A 15,756-nucleotide genomic window follows, 5' to 3' on the forward strand; every position below is an offset into this window, starting at 1 on the left:
CTAAACCAGGCTCAACCCAGCCGTCTCCCCTCTACCAGTGCCTTTGCAGCGCCCACCCGCACACAACACCCCTCACCTGTACTCCGTGCAGGCCTGTTTCCAGCAGCCAAACCACTAACGTGCTTTTCGGTGCAGAGAAGAATGTCATGAAGAACTTACACTAGCAATAGCAATAAACACTTGAAATCGCACCTTAAGATGAGGCCTGCATCAAGGCTGAGAAAGTCGCTGGGAAGCCAGGTGCTGCGCAGCAGGGACAGGGCAGCAAGCGCATTCAGCCTGGACCGCTGCATCCCCACTGCTGGAGCCACCTCAGGCCTCCCAGGGCTTGCCAGCTACCGTCTTACTCTGTTCTCCAGAGGAAACCAGAGGCAGATTAAGTTAGTTTAAAATTTTATTTTTTTTAATTTTTTTTAATATTTTTATGTAATAAAAAGTAAAAGTCCTTGTTCAACCATCCTTGTGGGGCATCTGTCTGTCTGTCTCTCACGCAGGTCACTCAAGTTAATGGGGAAGAAAGAAACAGGGGGCCCAAGTCTGAGGTTATAAATAATAGAAAATAAAAGATCTTCTGTCTCCAGCGGGGGATAGATGAGAGGATGGGAGGGCAAGATGGGGTGGGGATGGGCAGGGGCAGAGCAGGAACCCCCCACCCCCGCTGGACCCTGGCCCTGCCCACTTTGAGGCCCCTCCCCTTCAAGGTGCTTGGCAGGAATTCCCCAGCTCCCCCAGGGGAAAGGGGGGATTGGGAGGCTGGGACTGGTCCGAGCTGCTGGGGGAAGAGACATAGATCACTCTTCCCTCCACTCATGGAGGTCTCAGGTCGCGGCCAGGACAATCTTCAGTTCCCCGGGGGGTGGAAGGGGAGCTGCTGGGAGGGATGAGATTGAACTGGTTGGAGGGGAAAGAGAAGAGAGCAGGAGCATTAGAACCCAAGCAGCTGTCCCTTCAACCAATGCCGTCCAGTGTGGGGTGTGGGGGGAGTGTTTGGGTAGGAGCGGCCTCCTCAAGGTGTCTCATGGGGCTGTCAGAAGCACAGATCAATCGCTGTTTCCCAGTGAGCCAGAGCCCTTACTCGTGTGCCCAGCTCAGCCCCCCACACCCCAGCCTGGCCCTGTCTGCTGCGCTGACCTTACCTCGGCTAAGTCAGGAGACAGTCGGGGTCACTGAGAGCTGGGGAGGCAGTGGGGAGGGGGGCTGCTGGATCACAACTGAGCGAGGACGGAGGGAAGCAAAGGACAGAGCCAGGAGCAAGCCCCTGGCGGCGGCGACTGTGGCTTCTGCCCACCCTACATACTTCACAGACAGGTGCAGGTCGGCGGGCGCCCTGTGGGACAGCCCTGCCTCCAAGACCCCTCACTCCCCTCCCAGAACCCGTGCATCCTGCCCCACCTGCAGCCCATCAGCTCTTCCATGCCAAATTCCCCCAGCTAACGAGAACTCACGAATCCTGTCATCGGCTCCTCCTGGAAATCCAGGCGCCTGGCCAGGCTGCTCACCTTGGGGGTGTCCGATGTAGGGGTAGGGTGAGGGTGTGGAAGCTGAGAGTGCAGGCACCCCACTCTGGGGCACCGCGCCTTGGGGGGGGCCCCCATGGCTCTGGGGTGGGTGCAGCAGCATCACCTGGGGCGGGTGGGGAGCCCCAGGGTGAGGGGGCGGGGCTGCTGTGATTCCAGTTTGGACATGGGCCTATAAAGAACAAAACACAGCCGTGAGTACCCCAGAAGCTAAGCGTGGGCTCTGAGAATCGCGGTGTTAAGAGCACTCAGAAAAAGAGCCCCAAGGATTCAGGAACAGGACAGCCCCAGGAAACAAGTCCCTTGGGTTCTTACCTGGGTAACATGGGCCATGTTGGTGAAGCCGTGGGGCAGCTGCTGGTGGGCATGGATGGCATACACAGCGGCTGGTTGGGGGAAGCTGCTCTGAGGGGACTGGGCAGAAGGTCCCGGTGGCAGAGAAGGCGGCGTGCCTGTCAGGGCCCCTGGGTGGTACAGATTCTGCTGTGGCTGTCCACTGCCCAGGTGTGGGGCCTGCCCCGCCTGGTGCTGTTAGGGGGAGGGGAAGGGTGAGTACCACTCCACTCCTCAGGTACCAGGCCTACCACCCACTGGCCCCTGACCCTCCCCCACTGAGGAGCGACCCCTCAAACTCTATCCCCCTCTTCCAGCCACCCATTCCCGCCCCAACCACTCGGATCTCCCATGGCAGACACCTGGACGGGACTGGGGGCCGCATGCTGGGACTGCGGCTGGCTTCCAGTAGGCGTGGTGGCTGGCTGCGGCTGGTGGGCATGGAGCTGCGTGGCATGGTGTGGATAGGACTGGTGAACAGTGGCTATAGCAGGAAAGAGGAAGAGAATCAGTGCCAACCACACTGGAGGGAGCTGAGGAGCAAGGCCCGAGGAGAAGAGCACAGAACTCACCATAGAGGGCTTGGGGCGTAGGCTGCTCTGCAGAAGGGTACTGAGGGGTGGAGGACGACACAATGGCCTGGGGATGGCTCCCCGACGTCAGCATGCGTGGGTTGCTCTGAAGCATGGGGGCAAACACCGGCTGGAGGGGCAAGGAAAGAAGCGGTCGGTACAGCCTGCTGCCTGAGAACCCGTGCACAGCATCGCTGTCCTTGTCACAACCACCAAGCCAGGAGACGCTATGAGATCTATACCTCAGACAGTAGCGGTGCCTTGCTACAGGTCCTACCACAGCCAGGATGGGGGCCTGAGTCTGGGTGATGGAACAGAGGATCCTCCACTCCATCCCCCTACTTCCCTCCCGTGCCTCGGTTACCTGCGAGGGGTAGTGGGCCATGGGCTGCATCATGGCGGGCTGGCCCGGGAACTGCTGCGGGGTGTAAGGGATGTAGGAAGAGTACGGCGTGGCAGCCACCAGGGGCGGGCCAGCGGCGGCGGCGGCCTGCATCATCGGAGGGGCTGAGGCTGGCTGGTGTTGGTCCGAGCGCTGAGGGGGCAGGGAGCCTGGGGTAGGGGAAAGGGTGCCGAGCTCAAGCTCCATCTGCCAGGAGGCAACCTGGCAACCCCACCGACCAGCACTGCCAACTCTGCTCACCTTTTGCTCCCCGGTACTTGCCCTGTTGTCCAGGCACAGAATTGGATACAGGATATGGATACATCTGAGGTGCCTAGAAAAAAGAACACAGACGAAGCTCAACAGCTTGCTCACAAATGCCCTGAACAGGCCGGACCTGGTCCTCAGCAGCCCAACCCAGCCTCTTAGCCCGGACTGCTCAGTCTCTCCTCTTACCTGAACAGCTGGTCCCATATGGATCTGAGGTATGTAGGAAATGTACTGGGGGCTGTAGAGCCCACTCTGGCCTGCTGTCAGCACCGGGATGGAGGGAGTTGAGTGAGTCCGGGGTCCCGGAGAAGTTGGGGTACTGGTGGATTTATTCTGTGAGAGACAAAGGACGTTGTTTAAGTATGGTTTTTGTCCGCCTCTCCTGCACCTCTGATAGCAGCACAGCATTCAGAGTGCTGCCTGCCACACACATTCTCCCCTGCATCTTGGTTAAGCCTCACATCGGACCCCACGACACGGGTATTCTAAAATTATAGGTAAGGAAACCAAGACAGAAAAATTAAACAGCTCGTCCATGATCACCAAGTTTTTGTTTTTTTTTTTTTAAAGTACGGGAGTTCAAGCCAAATCAGGGGCCTGACTGAAAGCCATGCTCACAACTACCCCACCACATGTTCCCTGAGCTGAACGCTAAGCCTCAAGGAGAAACACACACACACTTAATGACACATCTTGATCTCCCGCCCCCAAACCTGACACCTGTCTATCTTCCCCCGAGCAGCCCAACTTTCAGAGAGCCTCCCCCATGCTCTATTACCCCACTCCCAAGCCTCCCTCAGGAAAACCAATCCACATCCACCCCTCCCGTCTTACCACAGACAGCAGAGGCTTTGTGGGATTGAACTCCTTGGCGTTGGGGTTCAGTGTTGACTTCTTCACTTGTCTGTGAGAGAAAAAGAAAGTCAATCCTCATGGCTTACTCCTCTCCCCACCTGACACCCACCCAGCTCCCCGTCCTACTCACTCAGCGACCGGGCCCTCATCCTTGTCGTCTCCCTTGATGAGGCCCACCGGGGGGCTGCCAGTTTGGCTTGGGCAAGGTGGAGGGGGCTGCTCCGGCCCTTCTGTGCCCCCTGCCGGCGGCAGGGGCGGCTTATCCTCCTTATCCGATACGGACTCCGTCTTTGAGGAGACTGGGGACCCCACTGGCTCTGAACTCAATAGACCATCAACCTCCTTCTCTTTCCCTTTGGCCTCTTCCTTTAAGATCCGGGGAGGAAAAGGATCCAGGATGGTCTCAGGGGAGCTACTAGGCAGCAGCTGGAAGGAGAGCAGCACACATACAGTATTCAGACAGCTGGTCCGGGCCCCAGGCTTGGCCTCCCTTGCATCCTTACTTGCTCATCTCTTCTATCACACCTGGTCCTTGTCCTGTGCTTCTTCTACAAGCCCCCTCTCATCCCTCTTCATCCTAACACCTTGGCTCACTCCCATACTCCTCTTACCTTAAACTGGGCCCCAAACTTCCTCAGTTCTTCCAGTTGAAAGCGTTTTTGTTCATTCTGAAGGCCAGGGACTAGGAGAAACAGGGGAAAAAGGAGAAAATATACATTTCTTTTCTCAAAGGTGGCTACAATGCCAGTACCTCAAAGGACAAAGAAAACTAGAAAAAAAAAAAAAAGTTTGAGAACCCTATAGAATTAAGACTGCACAACTGACAAGACACTGTTTCTGAGCCCCCATTACTCTTGTTACTAACTGAAGTACTCCCCGAATAAAAAGGACATTATACTTCAGAAAATCAAACAAACATAAACCACAAAAAAAGGGGCGCCTGGGTGGCTCAGTTGGTTAAGCATCTTCCTTCGGCTCAGGTGATGATCCCAAGGTCCTGAGATCGAGCCCCCATCTGGCTCCCTGCTCAGCGAGGAGCCTGCTTCTCCCTCATTTCCTGCTGCTCTCCCAGCTTATACCCACTCTCTGTCAAATAAATAAAATCTTAAGAACAGCAACAAAATACCACCAAAAAACCCCCCAAAACAAAAAACCAATCCTCACCTTTCCCAGCTATCCGGGACAGCTCCTGGGACTCCAGAGTTCTCCCAGGTTCCTTGGCTGGAAGTTCTTTTACTGAGCAAGAAGAGACACACGCCTGAAGGTTCTTCTGTCCAGAACCACACTTCACATTGTCCACAAACCCTCAACCACCTGGCTCTTACCATCTGTGGGGGCCAATGAGATCTTTGGAGAAGCTGGGGAAATGGAGCCTACTCCAGGATCCACAACCGATGATGTCACAGGGATGGAAGCCGAAGAGGTCGGTACTGCCGATCCCATGGGGGCATCAGGACAGGAAGCTGAGATTGGGGCAGGGGCAGCCGACTTGGGAGAGCGCGGGGGGTACATCCGGCCCACTGGAAGTAAAGGGAAAGCTGTACGATGGTTACTGCCATTCAGTGAGTGAGGAGCATAGGGAACCCACTAGAAACACCAAGGAAAGTTTATCCACTTTATATGCAAGATCACAAACCTAAACGCCCAGAAGAACAAGGCAGGTAACATAAGCAGGTAAGATACACTTGAGCAGCATAAAAGACTGCAATGTTTACAGAGGCAGTCACAGCTCGCTCCCAGCTAACTAGGGTTATGCTGCAAGACACGTTCAGTGTTTGCAGAACTTTCTGTTTTTCCAAAGAAATTTCCTATGTCTCCTGCTTCAAACTGTTGACAACTAAAAAGTTGTTTGGTATTTGTTTTCTTTTTTTTTTTTTTTTTTAAAGTAAGCTCCATGCCTAATGTGGGGGTTGAACTCACGACCCTAAGATCAAGAGTCGCATGCTCCACTAAGCCAACCAGGCGCCCTGATAACTAATTTAAACAAAAGACATCTGCCAGCCAAACACAACCCGTAGACAGCTGTGCTGGCATTGCTACATGAGGGAAACAAATTCTTCCCTGAAAAGCATAAATCCACCCCCTCCAAAACATCTCTTGTACCTTGAAACTATCTCCCATCCGAGCATTCCAACAATCCCCCCAAATTTCTGTTTCTTCATAGAACACTGCTGAAATGTTACCTGCAGGAGGAGGTGGGACAGAAGCTTCTCCAGAAGGCCTACTGCTGGGTGAAGACAGAGTCTTGGCACCACCTCTCAGAGGCCGCTGTGCCTTAGGGGACATGCGGGAAGGGCCTAATTTTTTTTTTTTTTTTTAAGATGGGGAAAAAAGAGGCAGAGTATCTGCTATTACATTATCACCAACGCATCACCCTTCCAGCCCATCTACCCTTTCAATTGTCCTTCCCACCTCCTTCTTATCCTCTTCCCTACCCCCCCCACAAAAGCCCGCTTCATAACTCACCTCCGTTGATACCACGTGTCTCAGAACCTGGGCCAGGGCTGCTACTGTCAAGGTGGTGAGGACCACGAGGTGGCAAGGAGCTAAGGCCAGGCCGGCCACCCCGGGAACTACTGCATCGAACTCCTCCCCGGGGACCTTCCCGAACTCGTTGGGGTAGAGGGATATACTTTCCCTCCCTAAGGGGAGAGCTCAAGTAAGGTCAATTAGTCATAAAACCCACATGTTTTGGAAAAATGAAGCCTTTCCTCCTAAACTGTGCGTGCATGCACATGTGCACGCACACACACGCACGCACACACACACGCGCGCGCGCACGCACGCACACACACGCACGCACACTCCAGCTTTCTGCACTACCCCCACTTGAAGATCTGTTCTGGTTAAATGTTCTGTAGCTGTAAGGCTTCTGACCTTTTGCGTCAACCCTGACCTAACCAACCTGGCCAGAGCTCCACAACTGTACCACTCCTGACCTATGAGAAAGGGAGGATCACACTGTAGTTCAAGGTACAGCTTTCACAGGTTATTAAACATCGTGTACACTTTGATTTTGCTTTCATAAGGGGAAAAGTTCAGACATACATATGGATGAACACACAGAGGAAAAAAAGAGTATCAATACTCAAAAAAATTTTTTTTTCTAAATCCACAAGCTTTAGCTTTGTTACCTTGGACAAACTACTTATCTGCTCTAGGCCTCAATCCTTAAACCTGAAAATTGGGAATAATTACATACTAACCTACATCTTATGTGGCCACGAAGCTTTAACAGGAGTGTACAAAGAGCCCCCAAAAGAGCAGGCCACCCCCAGCAATCACCTAGATGCCAAGCTGGGGCTCTCCCGTCCTGAACCCTGCCGCTGGACTGCACTGTGCTTCTCCTCCTCGGTGCGCCCATCATCATTCTCCATGGCGATCCTCAGGCGGTACTGGGGGCTCGATTCAATCTCTCGGGCCAACTGGGCTGCACGCAGCTCCCGCTGACGAAACTCTTCTGAGTTGTCCTTCTCCAAGGGCACCCTGAGAGGACCACAGACCACCACACCCCAGTGCCAGGGGACAAGAGAAAGAGAAGGGAAACATTTTGGTCAGGCTCATCAGCAGCTCAGGTGTGCAGATGTTTAACCCCTTCAACAACTCAGCACATATTTAATGGGCATCTACTAGGTCCCATGTGGGGCAACAAAGCCAATCTCTGAACCAGAGTACTTATAGGCATGTGTAAGTATACTTTAAGTTCTAGAGAAAAGTATGGGTAAATGGACAAGAAAGTAGCTATTTCTGGGGCGCCTGGGTGGCACAGCGGTTAAGCATCTGCCTTTGGCTCAGGGCGTGATCCCAGCGTTATGGGATCGAGCCCCACATCAGGCTCCTCCGCTATGAGCCTGCTTCTTCCTCTCCCACTCCCCCTGCTTGTGTTCCCTCTCTTGCTGGCTGTCTCTATCTCGGTCAAATAAATAAATAAAATCTTAAAAAAAAAAAAGAAAAGAAAAGAAAAAAAGAAAGTAGCTATTTCTATCCATGAGATGGCCTGGTATTTTGAGGGGACAATGAAACAAGGCAGACCAGAAGTGGGGAAGAGGGCAACTTGGACACCCAGAAAAACATGAACAAATGCCATGACCCCATGCTTCAAACTGCACCAACTGGGAAGTACCCAGACACTCACGTGTAAGAAGAAAGACTGCTGTCATAGGTGGTCTTCACGCCATAGTTCTCCTCGTTGAACTTGAACATTTCGTTGGGGTCCCATCCATTGGACTAAGGAGGGAGAAAGGAGAATGTTTTAAAACCCAGAAAGGAAAGCAACACTGACCTGTCATTCTCCTCCACCAGGCTGAAAAACACACAAATCTGACCAAACCAAGTGCAAAAAAAAGAACAAGGCTGGCAGGAATATCAACTAGTACTACCAGTTATAGCACAGACTGGCAACAACTAGTAAAACCAAAGTCTTAAGACCTAACGAATCCATTTCCAGGTGTATGTTCTAGAAAAATTTGGTATAGGTGTACATGGCACTATTTCTAATAGCAAAATAATGGCAACAAATACCAATCAGTAAGGAAAAAGATAAATATGTTTCGTTGTGTATATTTACATATATACACATTCACACATATATACACATTCACACATATAAACAAAAATAGACAAAATAGTTGAAAGCAATGATCTATATACCAACACGAAAAAAAAGTGAAAACAACAAGCAGTGGAAATAAATTCTTGTGCAAATTAAGTATAGCATAATAATACATTAACTCATGAGAAATCTGAAATGATTTCGAAGTCCTTGTTTTTGGAAGGACCTGGGTCTACGACAAGTCTACAATCTTGTCTACCCTTTGCTAAACTGAAGGAAAAAAAAAATCTTGAAGCAAATGTTAGTAGCTGTCAATCGCAGAAAATTGGAAAACAAGTATTTTTGTTATTTTCTGTAGCTTTTCATTTGAAATCTGACAGCCATCAACGGGCAATAGTAAAAACCTCTTCTCCCCTCCCCAGAAGCAACACTTGGTTCCAGGAGTGACATCACAGTCAACGACCTGCACTTGGGCAGCAGAGCGCCCGGCTCTCGGGGTCTCAGGGAAGGGGAGCTGTACCATGTCAGACTCGAGGTCATAGTCATCACTGTTGCTGTCGCCCCCTTCCCAGCGCTGAAGCACCTTCTCTTTGTGCTCTCCATTCACCTTTGAGTTCATGGCAATGGCTGAATCAGTGAACTTGTCTGTGGGGGCAGAGTCGAAGATCAGGAGTGAGGGGATTATTTCACAGCCTCTTCCAACACCCTCACCCCCAGTAAGTAGTTGGGAAGCAAAGAAAAGTGTGTGTCAGGGTTGGGGGAAAGGGAGGGTGTGGGCGGTGCAGCACAACAAGCCTCATCTTAAGAGTTCAAGAGGAGCAAGAGTTGAAAGCAAAGCAAGGGAAACATGAAGGACCACAACACAGCCTGGAATACATTCCACTGTATCTTAGACATCAAGACATACTCTCAAGAAGAAAAACCTAGGGGCGCCTGGATGGCTCAGTCAGTTAAGTGTTGGCCTTCGGCTCAGGTCATGATCTCACGGTCTTAGGTTCGAGTCCTGCATGGGGCTCCCTGCTCAGAGGGGAGCCTGCTTCTCCCTCTCCCTACTCAGTGGGGAGTCTGCTTCTCCCTCTACTCCTCCCCCCTGTTCGTGATCTCTCTCAAATAAATAAAATCTTAAAAAAGCAGGGGGCGGGGGGAGAAAAAGATTCAAGTCATTATGTAACTGCTCTCTGCCCTCTAGTCTGACACAAAAACCCAACACAATACCTTTAGTAGCATAATTGAAGTCAACATTTCGGAAGTGAACAAGCATGACATCGCTTGGCTTAAACACCATGGTGTCCACAATGTCTTCCCGACGAGGGCCACCTGCTGGCTCAGATGCTTTCCGGTGTACAGCGTCTACTGCTAGTTCAAACTATAAAAGTCCCATTTCCAAACAGTAAAGGGTCAGTATCAAGAAATATGATGCCAAAAATAGGACTATTTTCCTTTTACATTTTCTAACCTCATTCCAACACCACACTGTCACACAGTCTTCTCAGTATCAGTATCAGCCCAGGACTAAGTATTTTAATATTACAGTACCCACCCCTCCAATGTCCAACCCACATTTCTTATTGCTTCCAGCACTACTCCAACACAGGCCTACAGAAATGAGTAACAAAACATCGTCCAACACCATTCAACTCACATCTCCAATTAGCCTATTTCATTCTCCTCCTCCTTCTGTGAAAATTCCAAAAATCAGTTAATTTGAGTACACTAACCTTTGAGCTCAGAGTCTTGAAGATACCTTCATAAGTGGTACCATTCTTCACCTTTACATCACAAGTGGAGCCCTGAAAGAGCGGAGAAGAAGAAGGTCTCCAGCAAACTGGTGCATTACATTCCTCAAACAACCCAGGGGTTAGATACCCACTCACCACAACAGCTGTAAGAAAATGCAGCATTCTGGAATTGTTGTAGACACCCTCGAACACCTACCAACAACACAGGAGAAATAAATAGCTAGTCAACATCTCACCTTCCTCCTGAATACCCACAATCCACTCACACCCACTTGGTATGTGCCGGGCCTCTACTTTTCTGAGCCCAACTGACTATTTCTGCACACGATCTGTCCTATATGCCCACATGTACCTCTATACTTTGAGGGTGCGGAGTGGCACTCACCGGTGACTGTGGGGGTCCCTTTCCTGTGCTTTGTCCCCTATGAGAAAGGAAACAAGAAACTAGTTAAACACATTCAATCCCTCTTATACAATTAATTTCAAAGAGCTTGGTATACTAAAACCACACACTCTGTAAAGATGCTGGCTTAGACTACAAATCAATTACCCACAAGAATTTTAAACTCTCACCTCACAGAGGAAGAAAGGCATAGACAGTAAAAGCCAGTAAACACATTTCCACCAAATGCCACTAAAACAGACCTCAAACAACAATGGTTGTCAATTCAACACAACCTTCTCACTTTCTCCAAGGGGTCAGGGCCCCACGATTCCAAGAAAGCAATGACGCTACAGTAGTCGTTAACCAAGAATCCACCCTAGACATAAAGACGAAAGCTCAGGGAATGCAGATTCAGAACCACCTAGCTCAGGTACATTACCCCTCAAACAGAAAAGACAATCATTTTCACCAGCCTTATGCCCCATACTCTGGGAGGAAGGTACTCCCTTTACAACCCACCCTCCCGACCTCTACTACTCATTCAATGCTACCCACTCTAGGAGGGGTCACCGATCGCCCGGTAACACTGCTCCTCGCTGGCTGATGTAACCGTCGGTTGAAGAGGGCGATGAGGGGGCCGTTGGCGGGGCTGGGGGACAGCGCAGCCGCAAAAGCCATCCACCGGGAGGCCTCGCCCGGTCTGCGCCTGCGCAGTAAAGCCCACGGGGCTCCAAAATCACCCCTCCCGCGACCAGAACCCACTGCGCCTGCGTGTACCGCCACTCTCAATTCCATTAAGCCACATACAGAAGAAACCGAGTGGGGTGTCCACCACTCATCCACAAACACCAGGCGAACCCCTCCACGCACACTCCCAAACCCTGCCCTATAGATTACCCGTGGCTCACGAATGCCCGGGTCATAAGACAGAGCATCCGCGCGCACGTACGGGAGGAGCGCGCGCGCGCTGGAGGTTCCCGGCCCGCAGTCCTCCCAGTTGTCCCTCCTTCCGTCCCCCCGCCCACCCCGCTCCCCTCCTACTGGCCAGACCGGGAAGGGGGAGGTAGCAATCCGCTCCCAAGTCCCTCCCTCCCCATTGGCCAAACTGTGGGCCGCGCGCCCCCCTCTATTGGCTACGGCCGGGGACCCCTTCCCGCAGCTGACTCCCCATTGGCTGAAGCCGGGGACCGCGAGACCCTTCGTGGTAATGGAGCCGGGGACCCCGATCACCTCTTCGCCCCCCCAACTCCTAGTTCTGACGGCGCTGGCGGGATGCGCCCCGCCTGCCCTTAATGCCCGAGCCCCGAGGCCCAACTAAGCTCTGAGAACTGCTGAGCACGGCCCCCAAATGTCCCGCTGACCGCCCGGGGACCCTTTCCCTCTGACCTGTTAGGACCTAAGGGGGCCCACCCCCCAGCCTCACGGGAGTTCCCCATTCTCCCCCGGCGCCCCGAAAAGGTGGCCGGGCTAGGTACCCGCCTCGCGCGGTGTCCTCAGGTCCCCAGCCGCTGGGCCGGAGCCGAGCCGCCGCCGCCGCCCCGCAGCCTCGGCTCCAGCGCCCGGAAACCCACCCCTCCTCACCTGGCGCTGCCGATAGCCGTTGCCCCTGGCCTCTCCTGATGTTGCTGCTGCGGCGGCGGCTGCGGCGCCAAGATGCCCTCGGCTCCCCGGCGGAGCCCGCTCCCAGCGGCGGCTGCAGGCCCCAAGCATGGAGAAGCTGCCGCGGGAGGCCCTGGGGGAGCCGAGGTGGAGGCCAGGGGCCCCGGGAGGCCGCCGTTGGGAGGGCTGGTGCCCCCGGGAGGCCGGCGGGCTACGGCCTGTTGCGTGGGGGGCGGCTGCTGGGGCTGGGAGGTCTGTTGTGGCGGCTGAGGCTTCAACATGATGGCAGCGTCCGGAAGGGGAATTAGGGGGAAGGAAGGGAGAGAGGAGGCCGGGGCTAGGCCCCTGCTGGAGAGCGCGGGAAGCGAGGGGGCTTGGGAAGCCGGGGACCCGCCGTTGGCGGGCGGGGGGGGGGGAAGCCCCGCGATGTCGGGGGTGGATAGAGAAGACCGCGGCGCGAGGAAGCGCCGCGAGGCGGAAGGGGAGGGGGTCTCGCGGGCCGGAGGAAACCGAGAGGGCGCGAGCCGGCCTGGCGCGCGTGCGCGTCGCCGGGGAAAGAGGAGGAGGAGGAGCGCGCGGGCGGGAGCTCCCGAAGGGGGAGGGGCAGGGAGGAGGGAGCGGCGGCGCGAGATGTCCGCGGATACCGGGGCGGTTGGCTCCGGGCAAGAGAGGAGAGAATAAAAAGAGGCGAATCTCGCGCCCCTAGCCCTTGGAGTGGAGAAGGAGCAGCGCGGGCGCTCACGCGCGCCAAAGCTTTAGGGTCTCTAGGTCTCAAACAGCCCTAGAGGTTGGCTGCCGCTGTCCCTTCACAATGAGCGTGTGAAGCGCTGGGGGAGGAGCCGAAGTAGCCGTGAGGAAGGAAGAACCGGCCGCCCCGCCCACGCCGGTGGCGTAGCGTCGGGATACCTCCGCAGTTGTGTGAGATGTCACGACGTAGCGTGCGGTTCTTCCGCCATTTGGGGGCCCGTGGGCGGAGTCTAAGTGCAAAGAAATCCCGGGTCTGAACACCCGACTGCTGCCCCTCTTAGGCGGGTGAATAGGTTTCATGAGGAGCTACTCTTGACCTTGTCTGCCTTAAATAAAAGACTGATGGACATTAAAGTTATCGGTTTGAAACTCAGCATGTTGCAGATAAATCTATGCTAAATCCGAAATCATTTTTAGCTTCAGTGACTTAATATCTAAATGGTTTCTCCATGCCCAAGAATGAACCCTTAAACTGTAGTAACAGAGAGACTGAAGGCCAAAGTACCTAGGGTCTAATTCAAAATTCTTCATTCAGCTCTGCAATGAAGCCAGCCTTCATTCATTCAAAATTAGTTGAACATTAGGCTAAATGCATTGGACACAACCGTGATTCAACCACTTCCTGTCCTCGCCGAGTTCAAGCTAGTAGTAGACTCAGACAATTAGATGAGATCTATTACGTGAAGCATAGGGCACCTTGAGATCAGATAGGAGTGACACCGAATCCAGCGTTGGGTGATGAATTTCTAGGCAGGGGAATGTGACAAATTAAGAAAACGTCAGTGTTGCAGAAGTATAAAATTAAAGAGGTTGAAAAAAATGAGACCTTACCTAAGGAACCTGGGACTGGATTTTAAAGAGACTTGGACATTGTCCTCAAAGTCAAGGGGAGCCTTTCACAGAAAACAAAGAGGTCAGATTTGCATTTTTAGAGGATTACTCTTTGCAATGTGGAGAATGGAGTAGAGCAGTGATGAGTCTGTGGTCTTAATCCCCGCAAAACTTCCGGTATCTCAATCTCCCTTGGCTCCAGGCATTAGCATCGGAACCCTTCCCAAACCCTCTACCACAAACAGGTACATACCTAGCTAAAAGTTGGCCTTACTTTTTAGGAAGTATTCCTTCACTCCTATCTCACTCCAGGAGTCTTGTGGGTGAGGTTCCCGTCCTATGCTTGGCTGGCAAGTTCTTGCTTCTGTCAGCTCCCTATGGGTTGGGATCTTACTGTTACTGTCTGCAGTACCTAGCACAATGGAGGTAGTCAATTAAATACTTGTGAAGTGAATGGATCCAAGTGGTGTCTTAAAGACCATGTCTCCTGGATGCCTAAATAACACAGTCTAGCACTCTCCTGGTATAACCAGTACCACGGAGTGCCCTGCCACCTCCTTATGGGTACTTCTTTCTCCTCCACTCACATCCTGCTCCTACCCTCAAATTCTAAGTTTTAGCCTCATGAAACTCCCATTTCCGTGACACACGTTGCTCTTTTTCAACTCTTCCTTTACAGGTGCTATTTCTTCATTTACCTTCTCATTCTTCAAGCTCAGGTGTCAGTCCTTTTGAACATGCTGTTACCGACTCGCTCCTCCGGGCTCCCAGAGTACTGGGATGGTTTTGCTTATATGAAGTCTGAGTTTATAAAGGGCAGGGACTATATTTACTAATTTCCCTATCCTTCATGTCCTGCTCAGTGGCTGGCACACAGTCACTCAAATTGTTGGGTAAATGAATGGACTGTTGTCTTATATGCACTTTAGAAATGATATATATCACTGTGATTTGATATGGACTGATTTCCAGGATATATTATGTTTTTTTAAAGATTTTATTTATTTGACAGAGAGAGAGACAGCGAGAGAGGGAACACAAGCAAGGGGAGTGTGAGAGGGAGAAGCAGGCTTCCCACCGAGCCCGGAGCCCGATGCAAGGATCGATCCCAGGGATCGATCCCATCATGGGATCATGACCTGAGCCGAAGGCAGACGCTTAACAGCTGAGCCACCCAGGCGCCCCTCCAGGATATATTATTAAGTGAAGAAAGCAAAGTTTATAGTCTAAACTAGGCTACCTCTTGTTCAAGGAAGAAGGGAAAATAAGAAAACAAATATATCTGCAAATTTTTGCAAAGAAAAACACAAGAAGGGGCGCCTGGGTGGCTCAGTTGGTTAAGTGTCTGCCTTCGGCTCAAGTTGTGATCCCAGGGTGCTGGGATCGAGCCCCACTGGTGGGGAACCTTCTTCTCCCTCTCCTTCTACCCCTCTTCCCCCCCCCACCACTCGTGTGTTCTCTCTCAAATAAAGAAAATAAAGAAAAGAAAACACAAGAAGTGTAAACCCCAACTAATAAAATTGATTACCTATGAGGGTTAGGAGTAAATGAGGGTTCCTTGGTTGTTCACATTCTCGTGGAAGGAAACAATGGAATACAAACATAAATAAATGAACCCAGCTCTATTTTAGTTGAATAAAAGTAACTCCCTGAAAGGGGAAAAAATAGAACTAATTCAACTAACTTTCAGGCACCCTCTGTCTAAAGAAAAAAAGAACTGCAAATCTTGAGATCTTAGTCAGTTTGCAATAGTGGTAGTGGCATGGCAATACTAAAATTATTCTGGGTATGGGGATTGAACATGCAAGTAAACATATAGACATTGCTGGGGAACAGGGTTCTCACTGGGGAAACAGGGAAGAGCAAATATGGAATGAAAGAAGTGAGCAAAAACTTTGTGGGTTTGGACGGGAACAGGACATAGTGTAAAATTTATGCGGAAAAAAGGATCATTGGTTGATCTACACATACCTA

At 52.0% G+C, this 15,756-nt stretch overlaps 1 protein-coding gene across 16 annotated transcripts; it reads right to left on the reverse strand.

The window, feature by feature from the left end:
* Positions 1–376: 376 nt before the first annotated feature.
* ATXN2L (ataxin 2 like) lies at positions 377–13,020 on the reverse strand. 16 transcript variants are annotated; one of them, XM_044390130.3, is made up of 23 exons: positions 12,187–13,020; positions 10,606–10,642; positions 10,356–10,412; positions 10,200–10,271; positions 9,697–9,847; positions 9,002–9,126; positions 8,065–8,156; positions 7,215–7,415; positions 6,396–6,571; positions 6,113–6,226; positions 5,255–5,467; positions 5,094–5,165; positions 4,541–4,611; positions 4,060–4,355; positions 3,909–3,978; positions 3,261–3,407; positions 3,066–3,138; positions 2,787–2,974; positions 2,423–2,552; positions 2,213–2,334; positions 1,833–2,045; positions 1,446–1,689; positions 377–1,296 (listed from the first exon to the last, which is right to left on the reverse strand). In XM_044390130.3, the coding sequence occupies exons 1-23, from the start codon at positions 12,483–12,485 to the stop codon at positions 1,142–1,144; spliced, it is 3,318 nt and encodes a 1,105-aa protein (XP_044246065.1). In that variant the 5' UTR covers positions 12,486–13,020; the 3' UTR covers positions 377–1,141. The 16 variants fall into 16 exon arrangements, 15 of the variants coding, with proteins under 15 accessions (XP_044246065.1, XP_026371484.1, XP_026371480.1 ...); XM_026515699.4 differs by having other exon boundaries at positions 5,255–5,449; positions 12,187–13,019; XM_026515695.4 differs by having other exon boundaries at positions 377–868; positions 1,500–1,689; positions 12,187–13,019.
* Positions 13,021–15,756: the final 2,736 nt, after the last annotated feature.

This window comes from Ursus arctos, unplaced genomic scaffold, assembly GCF_023065955.2.
Source record: "Ursus arctos isolate Adak ecotype North America unplaced genomic scaffold, UrsArc2.0 scaffold_2, whole genome shotgun sequence".
Classification (NCBI taxonomy): Eukaryota; Metazoa; Chordata; class Mammalia; order Carnivora; family Ursidae; genus Ursus; species Ursus arctos.